The sequence below is a fragment of the Pleurodeles waltl genome, chromosome 3_1, assembly GCF_031143425.1.
Source record: "Pleurodeles waltl isolate 20211129_DDA chromosome 3_1, aPleWal1.hap1.20221129, whole genome shotgun sequence".
Taxonomy (NCBI): domain Eukaryota; kingdom Metazoa; phylum Chordata; class Amphibia; order Caudata; family Salamandridae; genus Pleurodeles; species Pleurodeles waltl.
In genome coordinates, this window is record NC_090440.1 from 1,904,015,857 (window position 1) to 1,904,029,543 (window position 13,687).

Sequence of the window (13,687 nt, forward strand, 5' to 3'; positions counted from 1 at the left end):
ACTGTGCAGGAGTTTAGACAGCATACTCAGAGTCTCTGAAGTAACAGTCATTTTGCAAATGCATCACTCGTCCTGGAGTGTTGTTCTCCTTACGGATTGTCTTACAGTTTTGTCTCCTTGGTTGACAAATATTTAGCTGGCATTTCTCTAACACTTCAGCTTAGAAGTGGAGGCACAACCGGCATCATGCCTTTTTAGGTCTCGGTGAGACAGCACATGCACTGTCTCAAAGAGACATGTTGTATATACTTTGTGGACTTCATCCTTCCCATAGGCTTCTCATTTGCTGGCTCCATCGTCACTCTCATATTCTGTGTCCCCATTTGTCCATGGCATGCATTTGTCATGCCTCTTCCTATGTGTAACCCTCCCCGAGAGATTTGACCAATTACACTGTACTTCCACTGTTTTCATTTTATGATCTGTTTTAGGAACTACTTTTTTCTGTGCTTTTGAGCACTTTAAACGAGTGCTCTTGTTTTAACTGGCTCCAAGCTCCATTTATGTAAAGAGGGCTTTAATTCTTGTTCTGATCTTGTCACATTTGCTGTACATTCAAAGACATGCTGTCTGCAAGCGAGCAGTGTGCAGTACAGCTGTGGCGAGGATGGTGGTGTACTTGTGAGTGCATCTATCACACTCGTTAATTAAATGCATTCTCTGCAGTTGCCTAGGTAACCACTGCTTTTTTTATTATTAATTTGGTAACTGCTGCTGCGAGCTGCACCTGATTATTCTCTAAGGCTGCCAAACAATCAATATCATTGCTGTGAGATGGGTTGTCGGACTTGGGAGTGAGACCAAGAGCTTCAGTTACGGGCGAGACTGAATGAGGTGATTCGGTTGCAGTCAAATGGTGATCTGCCTGAGATGGGTGTTGCAAGCAGAGGATACATGATTTCTGACTTCCACACATTGGTACATTTGTTTTTAAAACTCGGCTACAAAATACGAAGGCCATCTGGCTGCCCCTTCTCCCAAGGCCCCTGGCTGAGCTACAGCCACACCGCTCCTCTCCTATGCTGAAGCCATTGTTGCACTAACCATGCTGAATGAACCACTTGCACTGTCACCTCTGCTACCTCCACCAGTTCTGGTGTCTCTTCGTCCACCCCGGCATTCTTGGTGGTCCTGGCGAGCTTTGTTTGTTTGCTGATCTTTGACACCATCCCACTGTCTGTAAAACGCAGACACTTCTCCCAATGAAAGCATCTGGTAGGGTTCTGAAGCTGACTCAGCGTTCAGCAGTATAAATTATTCCTATCAATCACACATCACGTACAAACACATAGCTTTGCAAGTTAATGTTTATTTTATTAGCCATACACCACTAATAGCTGGTATTGTTGTAGCAACCGAGGTGTTCTGATTTCTTTGTGTTTTCCTTTCATTTTCCTTGTTGCACTCCATAAGACTAGATTTGTTTGAAATCGATATCTAAACAAATAGCACTGATAAACGAAGATGTCCATTGAAGGTGTTGCTCAAATTACAAAAAACAAAGCAGATATTAAGGAGTATACAACAGAAGAGGAAAATTAAATTTATGGATTGACTAAAGAGGCCAACAAATTCAGCACTGAAGGAGGTACCACAACTCAGTTCCTTAAACAACTTGAATATTTATCCCAGAAAGAGATAAGCCAGAGACTACATGCTACAACGTTAATTCAATATCACAAATTCAAAAGAGTTCCAAGAGGACTACGTATAGGTTTGAAACCTATGTTATGTAAATCTAACTAAGCATTCATGGAGAATAGTATTCAATATTAACCAAATGTTCACTGCATTTGATTTGATTTATCATAGAAGAACTTTCGAAAATTTTGAACACACTAAAGGAAGAAATATACAACGTCGAGGCTGAACTCTCCAAATGAATTTCCAGAAAATGAATGGAAGAACATTTTGGATGACGTCAATAAGAAATTAGATAGTTATGAATAAGAAATTCATGATAAAAAAATCAAGAAATTCAGGCGGACACCATAGATTATAAACTCGAGGAGTTGTTTCACAGAAAAGGTGGCAACTAAATCCTACTAGTGTTTCTTCATAAGAAATTCTTGCAACAGATACTGATACAGCCAGTGATAGACCATCAGTGCTAAGCCAAAAGATTACAACGGAGCAACCATCTACTAGTGGAACAGGTAAAAAATTCACCCAAACTGCGTTTTTAACCATAAGTTTGGCAGTATAATCAACTGTAAAAAGATGTGGAAAAATCCGAAGTCAAAGAAATAGAACTAGAAAAGGAGCGTTGGACTTCATGCAGCAAGACAAAGACCTAGTGATTAACATCTCCAAAATACAATGAACACAGGATCAAACAGCAGTTTTGAATAAAGGAACTTCCTTTGTACCATCATACCATAGCAACATGATAGAATAAGAAATATATTTTTTCAAGTTCATGAGGTATTCGTGCCTAAAATAGTTTTTAGTACTTTGGAACCTTCTGCACAATCTGAAAAACAATCAGGTTACAAGGAATTTAGAAGTAGAAGCACATTTTTGCCTACTATATCCACAAGTCCTTGGACTCGTTTGAAAGACTGGTGAGCAATGATTTAAAAATCATAAAAATTGATGCTCATCATACAAGGCACTTAACAAAGAATGAGTGGAGAATTCTACGAGCTTTGTCAGAGATGAGAGAATTAGCATTTCAACTAGCAGCTAAAAGGAGGGGCTCTAGCGGTAATGGATACAGAGTTTTATGAACATTCAGTCAACATACATGTGGATGGTAAAACTACTTACATGCCTATGACAGCAGATCCAACTCATAGTTTTCAGCAAACACTTAAAGAAATCTTGATGAGAGCAATGGACATGGAATGGATTCATTCTACCACGTACACCTATTTATTCTTCCAGTATCCATGCAGACCTCAGCTTCACATGTAACTAAAAGTACGTAAACATCTCACTAATCTTCCTTTTCAACCTATTGTGTCATCATGTGGATCTATCCAGGAATCCATTGGTCGTTACCTTGATTATTTTCTTCAACCTGTTGTTCAAGCATGGCAATCATATGTTAAAGACACTACAGCTTTCCTAAATACCATCACTCTATTACCCAGAGAAGACCTGTCGAACTGGTGGTTATGCACGATAGATGTAAACTCTTTACCCACATCCATCCCTCACAACGAGAGTATAGAAGCAATTCAGTGCCACACAAATTCTCTCCTACCAACATAATTACACTCCACATAAATCCACTCTATGCTCCTTAGAAACAATCCACATAAGCATACTCCACACCATCCCACATAACTCCACTCAACATCATTTCACTCAACGCCACACAGTTCCTCACCACACAATTCAACTGCACACATTTCCATTCCACACCACGTATTTCCACACCAAACCACATAATTCCACTAAACACCACAATCCCACTACACACCACATACATCCAGTCAATACCACAGAATTCAACACCTTGCCACAAAATCCAACACCACTCCATATAATTCTACTGTACTGCATGCCACTCTACAACACACAATACTACTCCAGATAATTGCACTCCATGACACACAATCCCACTCCACATAATTAAGGTACACTCAATACCACATAATTACTATCCACATAATTCCATTGCACACCACGCCACATAATTACACTACACATAGCTCCACTCAACACCACACAATTACACACCACAAAATTCCACAACAAGCAATGTCTATACAACCCACATAATTACACTCCATAGCACATACATCCACTTCACTCCTTAACCCCTGGCTAGAACACATTGTCATTGACAACCCCAATATTTATCGGATTGCCAAGACCTATTGACTTTACCAATGCTTGAGGTATTGCTTAGCAGTTACAAAATGTAAAGTTGAGCTTACTGCTACAGCCTAGTGAATGTCTCTGCATTCTGCACCTATAAACCTCATTTAAAACGTCCTCCTCTCCCCGATTCTTCTGATGCAAAATAGTAATGAGGATTCACATATGCCCTTTATTTGAAAACGTGCATAAAGTGGAATAACACCATTGAGCACTCAGGGTAAGTCATGCCAAGTGTCAAAGTTCTTCCTCTACACCATTGCAATTTTGCAAGCTGTCTGCGTAATTGCAAGAGCTTAGTTAACTCCTGCAACCAGTCAACAGAGCAAATTAAGCTATGTGTTGTGTAATTTCTTCACGCTGTGCTGAGACTTCGTCCTGTTCACTGCCTGCTGACTTTACTGGGAATGGGGATAGGCACAGCCCCCCTGTAAAACAAAACAAAAATTGACTGTGTGTCTGCTGGATAACGATGTTCCTTTTATGATCTACAGAAGATGTCCCCCTCGGGCGTGCCAAAAGAAAGAAACTCAGACAAAGCAACACATTGGGTGAGTTGCTGTTGGAATTCGGTGTCTGATAACAGATGTAAACATTGTTTTATTAAGTGTTTGTTAATGATATAATATCGATTGTTAATGATCTGAAATAATATTGATTGTTACATGAACTTATTTATACATTAATAATATTGTTATATTCTATACTAACCTAGTCCACATACTGTCTTTCGTGGAAAATTCGTTCAATTAACTTTATAATGACTAAAAGTCATGGCGATTCTCGTATCGGATTATTTTCGTAGCATGTGTTGCTATAGATACACATGCTCTACATACTCTAGTGCCATCTAGTGTTGGGCGTGGGCTTTTGCAAGTTATGTTTCGAGTCACAAGATGTGTGCGCTGTGACTCTTCTGTTGATTCACAGTGCGCTAAGGCACTAACCCCTTCCTAGATTCTTTTTTTCCGCTCTGTCAGGTTTGCATGTACACCGAGAGGGCTCCGAGTTTGTTGTGTTTCTTACACGTTTTTCGGGCCCATGCGGATGAATTTCAACATCAATGTTTTGGAAGAACAGTCTGCGTCCCTGCAACGCTGTTGTGCTGCGGAGGACTCATGTGCCCTTTGAGTCAGTGTCCCCTCAATTGACTTCCCAGAATGCATACCAGAAGCGGGATGATGGAATAGACACCCTTCCAACATTGACCCCGGGTTTGGGCGACCAGATTTTGAGGACCAGTCCAAAGCTGTAATACTGTGCCTGGAGTGGTAAATGGCTTTTGTCATTTTACAGCTCGGCAAGGTTGACACTGTGTCAAACCTATGCTTAAAGACTTTGCTGTATAAATGGCAAAAGACTTTCACTGTCTAGCTCGGCGTGGATAGCACTATGCTGATCCAATGCTTAAAAACTTTGCTAGATAAACAGACATTTGAGGTGAGCAAATCTAGAGTGTCGCTGGTGTTGCAGAGTGCTCCTTACTGGAGCTGCTCTCCACCTAAACTTGGGAACTACCCAGAGTTCTCTATTCATTTTTGCATAATTTATGCGTCACTCTAACACTGGAAGGCATTTGTTTTGATTTATACTGGGTGCTCCCTTGTGTCTGGACAAAGCTAAACCTCTCTGATGAGCTCTAATGAGAGCGAAACACGTGTCAGGGGTTGCTTTTACTCATTCCAGGTTGGCTTGGACGGTATTTTACCAGTCCAAAGCTGTAATACTGTGCCTGGAGTGGTAAATGGCTTTTGTCATTTTACAGCTCGGCAAGATTGACACTGTGTCAAACCTATGCTTAAAACTTTGTTGTATAAATGGCAAAAGACTTTGTCACTGTCTAGCTCGGCATGGATAGCACTGTGCTGATCCAATGCTTAAAAACTTTGCTAGATAAACAGACATTTGAGGTGAGCAAATCTAGAGTGTCGCTAGTGTTGCAGAGTATATACACACACACACATTTACAAGACTATACATATACAATTTGCTATGGCTTGACCTCACACCCTGCATCCCCAACCCGCCCCACCCATCTCTCCCTGCCCCCCACTCAGTGTCACTGTTGGGAGCAGACAGGGGACTGTGTTGCCTCATAGAAACAGATAAAATACTTTAATTATTGCATACTCTGTAGGCGTCTGTTAAAGGAGAGCATACCTTGAATTTATGCCTCCCTAGATAATCTGACCTTTGTCCCAAAAACCGGGACATTTATGTAATAATTTGACCTTTGTCCAAAAAACTGGGACATTTGTTTAAAATTAAGAGAAGCGTCAAGACACCGGGACAGTCCTCTAAAAATACGGGACTGTCCAGGGAAATTCGGGATGTCTGGTCACCCTACCCCCGGTGCAATTTGAGGTATCCGTGGTTTGATCACAATGATGTTGGCAGCCTGTGTCTCTTCCCCAACTACAATGATGCTTTCTGTGGGACTTGCCTCACCTTCTGCCCGAAAAGATACCTTAAGGTATAGAACAGAGAGGCTCTGCGTACATCGAAAAATCCCTTTTGAAACTCTGGATATTTTTGGAGAAAAATATCTCAAAGTAAAACAACGCCCAGGGTGCAAGTACCACACCCACATCAGAGTCCCTCAAGCTAGGGTTACATAGAAAGTCCCACATCAAGGTAGATCACTGCCTGAGAGTCTGTCATCAAGGTTCTTGCACAAACAGAGGAGAATGCCACCTCCAGGGGTCAGGTTGGCACTGCAAGAATGCTTCGGAGTTTATTACGGCTCTGCCCAGTGGTGTGAACCATCACTAGCCACTAAGCCCTATCAGAGCACACTTGCTCACAATGAAGCTGGTGGCGAAGGCTCCACGAAAGCCAGAACCGAAGATACCGTTGACGCTAAAAATCTCAGTAATGCCAAAAATCCCATTGATGCTGAAAGCCAGATCTAAGGAATCAAAGTCCCAATTTTGCAGTGAATCCACGGGGAACTCAACACCAGGCAGAAGCCTCTCTTCATCCAGCCATCACTGGGAGGATGTCAGCAAAACTACTTCTTCCTAAGTCAGCAGAGACAATTCCTCACAAGAGAAGGCTTGCCTTCGAAGAGCCCTCCTTGGGGATGGGGACTCAGGCCCACCACACCACCTCTACCACCTCTGTACCAACTCCTCTACCTCCACCACCATGCACACCACCTCTTCTGCCTCCACCAGAATCACATGAGATGTTCCCACACACCTTTTTGGAACAAGGCAGTCCATATGATTCCGCCAACCCATATGACCATCCCTTAGTTCCAGGGGCCACTGGCGACCCCAGGGAAGTCTATAATGTTGACCTGTTCTTCCCCCGCCCCTCTCCCCTGAGCAATCCTGACCAGGAATACTACCCAGTTAGGAGGGCCTCTCTATATCCCTGGACAGTACCATGGCCTACCATGAGGTCATCTAGAGGGACTCTGCATGCCATAAAGGTGAAAAGCACATTGTTCAGGAGAAAGAGGTCCTTCTAGTGGAGACTGTTTCCAAGTCCAAATAGTCAATCAAATTCTTACCCTTGCTTAAAGGGATGTTTAGATCTGCACAGGAACATTTCAAGAAGATGGTTAAAACTATGTTAGTAACACTTAAGGTTGACAACAAGAATAAGCCCTCACCTTGTCTACATCAATGGCCAGGTTAGCCCTGACTCCCTGGTGGCCCACACCATCCTCAAGAGAACCTCCACCCAAACCACAGGTGACCTACCTCTACTGGTAAGAATAGCATGTAAGCTAGAGGGTAGCGGTAGTGGGCATCACACATTGGCCCACAGTCAATTCTGCTGGACTCTTTTCCAGGTACAACAGGTCCCAGTGGGAGGAGATGCAGGAAGATGTGAAACTCTAACAAAAGATTTCAGAACAAAGTGGAAGGAGATAGTGTCTGAGGGCAAGACTGTCTCAAACGCCAACATTCCTTGTGCGCTGTACACAGCTTCTAGGGGCATTAACAACAGTGTAGTCTTCATATGACATGCATGGCTTCGCATCTGTGGGGTTAAACCTGAAGTCCAGAAGCATCTTCTCAACCTCCATTTCGATGACAAGCATCTCTTTGACTCCAAAGTTGATACGATATTTGAGAAAATGATGGACACAGAGATTGCCCGGTCTGTGGGTGCCCTGCAAACTCCAACTGTGAGAGGCTTCTTTCTCAAGCAGCAGCCCAGAGGAGGAGAAAAAGCCACATCATCAGACAAGCCACTGTGTTATCTGCGACAGCAGCACTCCTTCCACCAGCAGGCCAGCAGTGGTTACTCCAGGGGTTTGTGCAGGGGTAACAATGGAGGGAAGGGCAGAGGTGGCTCTGGTAAAGGCACTTTCACCTCTAAGCAGCTACTCACCCCTCATCCCCGACCCATCCCGAGTTACCTGTTGGTGGGAGAATGCAAAATTTCCTCTTTTGCTGGAAGGAGATCACATCAGACCAGTTTGTTTTAGTGGTGGTTCACCACAGCTACTGCCTAGAACATCTCATAACCCCTCCCAACATCCAATTTCACAGGTACATACTCAGCAGAGAACATCTCTGCCTTCTCGAGGTAGAGGTGGAAGCACTTCTCCAGAATGGGTCAATAGGCAGAGTGCCTCCACCATCAGGGAACGGGCACCTACTTTCTTCACCTCTTCATTTCCAAAAAGGACAACTCCCTTAGACCTGTCTTGGACCCCAGACCTCTGGCAAAATACACCCTTGCAAGAATCGTCCATTCAAGTTTGCAAAGATAGAGTTGTTTTCAGGACCAATCCTAAATTTCTCTCCCAAGGCAGTGTCACTTTTTACTTCAGTTAGACTATAGAGCTCCTAGTCTTCTTTCCAGAGCCAGATTATGTAACAGTAAGAACTCTACACATGTTGGATGTTAAGTGAGCTTTTATTTATTTACATTAACACGATCAAGCCTTCTCGGAAGTCTGACCACCTCATTGAAGCCTGTACAAATCCTCCTAAGGGTTCCCCTCATCTCCAAGGAAGGTTTAGGAAGATGGACAGTCAGGTGCATCCATGCCTGCTACTACAAAGCCTAGAGAGTCATACCTGTTCTGCCTAGGGCTCACTCCACCGTCACAAAGGGACAATTATGGCTTTTTAGGAAATATCCTGCTATCAACAAAGCGGCCACCTGATCAAAAACACACACGTTTATTAAGCACTGCTGCGTACACTTCTCAGCCCCACAGCAGACTATGGTTTGTCAGACAGTTTTAAGGAATTCTTTCCAGACCGCTGCATCATCTACTCCCTTTGAGGACACTTCTTTACAGTCGATGCAGAGGATGTATATTTACAGCCACTCATGCTTTGAATGGAAAATGTTACTTACCTTATAAGCATCTGTAGCATTGGTGCTTTCAATTCACGTGCTCATCCTCTTCTCTGTAGCTTGTGATGATTGCAGATCTCTTCTTACATACACTGCAGGGTAAATATGGTGCACCAAGCTCTGCTCACTCGACACTCCATAATCTTTCTCATCCGCTATGCAAAATATAATCTGAGATGGGGTCGGGCCATGCTCATTGTGATCCAAAAGAAGAGTTGCAGCACAACTCCTGATTCAAAAAAATCTTAGAAGAAAAACAATTGCAAGCATCCAAGCCCCACAGCAGATGGCAAAAGTATGCACAACATGTGAATCTACAGCACTACATGGTACAAACAGATGCTTAGAGGGTAACATTTTGCTTAATCTTTGTGATTTCCTAGTTGCAATTCTTACTAAATTGCAATTCCTAAGGTACAAAATATTGATTTTCAAAATAGTGATTCCGAATGGGTTTGCAAGTAGACCTACCTTATGGATATTAATAGCTAAGTTTCAGTTTACAACCCATTAGGAATCGTGTCCATCACAGGGATGCTGGCCTGCTGAGGTCAGCAGACCAACATGTTTGTGACTGCTTTTAATAAAGCATTTTTAATGCAGTCTGTTTCTCTTTAATGAAAATGGGATGTGTTTAAAAAAAAAGCAAATACAACTTTAAGTGTAATTATCGAATAGTGCTCAGTGGTCCTTGGGACCACTGCCTGCTCTTAAAAAATATTTGTTTCAATTTTTACAAAGGGGGAGGAGTCCTTTGGGGACCCCTTCCCATATGTGAATGGTTACTACCTCCTTTGAGGTGTCTGTAAAAAAAAAAAAAATGAATGTTTTCCAACCGTAATACAGTTGCAGTACATTCATACATGTCAGTGTAATTCTGTATTTGAAAAAGACACATCCCTTCCAAATACTGATACTAAATCGCAAACACAAATTGCGATTCAGTAACACGCTACCGAATTGCAATTTGTGATTTGTACACATGAAAAAGCATTTTTGTAGTCAGAAAATGGCCTGATTCTGTGAAATGGTATCAGTTTGCTGGTTTCATCTGAGATTTCTTATATCAGTTTATTCTTGTAATGTTACACCACCTACTGTCAACCCTACTCACTTCATTTTGTATGCCGACAATTAGTTTGTGCTCATCAGAAACATAAAACGGTAACAGTTATTATATAAAAGTTGGGCTGTGAGCGATAGAGTCAGCTCCCTAGAAAATAAGACTGCATTTTAGTGCAACATGAGACCTGGCATAGGTACGTCACATGTAGAAATAAGTCTTGTATCCTCACAAGAGCAAAACTATTGTGACCGCCCAACACAGCGCAGAAGTAAAGATGTTAATATGCTTATGTGGTAGAAGTGTGCTGTATTCTGCATATGACACGTTGCACATGCAATGAGGACCCTTAGCCTATGATCAAAATAGCTTCAAACCAGGAACGAGGATATACATCTAGTATGTGTTGGTCTCTTATTTCACCCGAAAGCAGAGGAAACAGTTTGCTTTAAACATTGCTGTTTTTCCTTCTCGCAACAGAAAAGCTAAGCCACTCACACTAAGAAAAGGCCGTAGCATTCTGGCGGTGTTGATGTAGTGCTTAAGACCAGCATGTTCAGGTTGCTCAAGTTGATCCTAAGTCTGACGTGCCGTAGTCACTCTGTTGAAGTAATGATACAGTATGAACCATTCATGGACATTGGTGGATGCATGAAGGAGAGATGACTGACGTCACCTGATGTACCTGGATGTCCAATATGGGGATATTAATTGCTTCAGTAATCTAAATACTCTTAATGTGCCTTCAAAATGCATCATAATGTGCAGAGTGAATATCTGTTTTAGGGTCTGGGGATATTAATGTGGGATTTGCCACTTTGGCCCAGTTTCTCCAGCAAAATGTTCTTTGGCTGAAAACTTTAGGGTTCCATTAGTGTGAGCTTCAACGTTTTTCTAGGCGCCTGTCTTCAAGTTAATTTTTGATGGTGAAAAATATTTTTTTTCCTGAGCAATGTTTGAGAATTATTTGTGGAAGCACAGTGAAGGTGCTATCAATTGGGAACAGAGTGGATTTTTTTGTTTGTTTTTGAGCCAGAAAATGTGTTGCTGTGCTTACAATCCAAGTTAATTGAGTGTAATATCTCTATGCATTGTATAGAATTAATCTGAAGGGTGCAGCAAAATCTAATGTTTATAAAGTGCCAGAGCACACATTTCTTTGATAAGGACAATTTCAGTGTGATAGTAGGTGAGCAAGAGACAATCACCGTCAGTTTCCTTTGTACTGTACTCGTTAAAGAACGTCCTCACTTTCTTATGAATGAATGCATTCACACTAACAGGATGTTGCCATTCTCTTGCTGGAATGCCATGTGAGTCTCTGCACACCCACAAACTTGCATATTTTTTTTATTCACAAACTATCCTCTAGTTTTTCTTCCCAGTTTCCTTCCCTGGTTTTTACTTCTGACAAGGGCAGAAGTGGTAAGAAGATTGTAAAACCTCCGAAATGTGTGCTGTTTTCTCCAAGGTGAAAATATTTCACCTTCAGAAAAAACACATCAGCAGGAGCATGTACACTTGCTGATAGATCAACACATAAGTAAATATTCATATGTGTGTGGAATTCTCAGATGCTTTCCAGGAGTACACCTTGAAACGTTTGAGTGGTATAGACTTCCAGGCATACTTATGGAAATATTTTTAAATCGCAGAAAGGCAAAAATATCAGCCCTTGTGAGGTAGTAGACCTCTGGCTCCCAATGTACTCCAAAGTGAAACTTTTTGAATTGAGGTGAGCACTCTTGCAGTTTTACTTCTACTCCAAATAAGGCAAACTACTGGTTCTCATATCCACATATAGTAACTGGGCTGTTTTGGTAGCCGGATGTTCACTCTCGGATCATCAAATATCCCACTTTGTTATAGGTACTGTCACATTCACGCATAGCGGCTTTGATGGAGAGAGACGTGAACTGACTTGTCTGAAGAACTTGCCCTAAGTGTGACTAAATCATATTCAGCGTCTGGCTACATCATTTTGACCATGTTTTGGAGCTGTATCCAATTGTTGTAAACAGAGGAGTATTGAGAGGGTCTGTGGTGTAGTCCCTGAGAAGTGTCCCATAAAGGCAATGCATTTAGAAGAGCAGTCGTACTTTGACTGTCAGATATCAAAACATTGTCTCTAGAAGGCCACCAGAGCGGGTCAGAATCAAGCATAGATCAGACTTCCCAACTTTACTTGAGCCACAGACATCATCCGTAAATACTGTGCGTTCTTCCACTCTTCTGGCTTACATAGTGTTTTCCCTTTTACTTGGTGTTATCTTGCTTAACCTGATTTAAAAATTGAAAACTGCACTTGAACTAAAAGAAGCATGTCCGACAAAATCTTCTAAAGGGAAGCAAGAGTGGGACACACTTTTTAAACCAATATGTTTCTGTGAACTAAAGATTTTTGTTTCTACTTTCAGAAGACATTGTGCAGTCGGCTGTCCGCCGGCCTTCTGAGAGCAGAGAGCCTTTGACTCCTGACACAGGAGATGCTCCTCTCCAAAAGAAAAGGAAGAAAAAGAAAGTACCAGCTGGTATGTGGGATATCTATCTAGCATAGTTGTATGGTTGTATAAGGCATTAAACAAATAGCCTGAAAAGATGATGCAGATCTGCGGTCGAGTGAATCAAAATCATCAAATCAAATCAAATCATTAACATTTATAAAGCACGCTACTCACCCGTGCGGGTCTCAAGGCGCTAGGGGGGAAAGGGGGGGTTATCGCTGCTCGAACAGCCAAGTCTTTAGGAGTCTCCGGAAAGCGGAGTGGTCCTGGGTGGTCCTGAGGCTGGTGGGGAGGGAGTTCCAGGTCTTGGCCGCCAGGAAGGAGAAAGATCTTCCACCCGCCGTGGATCGGCGGGTGCGAGGGACGGCAGCAAGTGCGAGGCCAGCGGAGCGGAGGGGGTGGGTGGGGACGTAGAAGCTGAGGCGTCTGTTGAGGTATTCCGGTCCCTTGTTGTGGAGGGCTTTGTGTGCGTGGGTGAGAAGACGGAAGGTGATCCTTTTGCTGACTGGGAGCCAATGCAGGTGTCTCAGGTGTGCGGAGATGTGGCTGTTGCGGGGTACGTCGAGGATGAGGCGGGCCGAGGCGTTTTGGATGCGTTGCAGGCGGTTTTGGAGTTTGGCGGTGGTCCCGGCGTAGAGGGTGTTGCCGTAGTCCAGGCGACTCGTGACAAGGGCGTGGGTCACGGTTTTTCTGGTGTCGGCGGGGATCCAGCGGAAGATCTTGCGGAGCATGCGGAGAGTGAGGAAGCAGGCGGAGGACACGGCGTTGACTTGCTTGGTCATGGTGAGAAGAGGGTCCAAGATGAAGCCGAGGTTGCGGGCGTGGTCTGCGGGGGTCGGTGCGGTGCCGAGGGCCGTGGGCCACCAGGAGTCGTCCCAGGCGGACGGGGTGTTGCCGAGGATGAGGACTTCCGTTTTTTCAGAGTTCAGCTTTAGGCAGCTGAGCCTCATCCAATCTGCGACGT

General features: G+C 43.2%; 1 protein-coding gene across 1 annotated transcript in view; it reads left to right on the plus strand.

Moving 5' to 3' along the window:
* The first annotated feature begins 2,709 nt into the window (after positions 1 to 2,709).
* Positions 2,710 to 13,687, plus strand: part of TMEM237 (transmembrane protein 237) — a 54,295-nt gene continuing 43,317 nt past the window's right edge. Inside the window, exons 1-3 of the mRNA XM_069221578.1 lie at positions 2,710 to 2,755; positions 4,323 to 4,379; positions 12,637 to 12,750. Coding sequence (XP_069077679.1) covers positions 2,710 to 2,755; positions 4,323 to 4,379; positions 12,637 to 12,750 — 217 coding nt within the window. The remainder of the gene's footprint in view (positions 2,756 to 4,322; positions 4,380 to 12,636; positions 12,751 to 13,687) is intronic.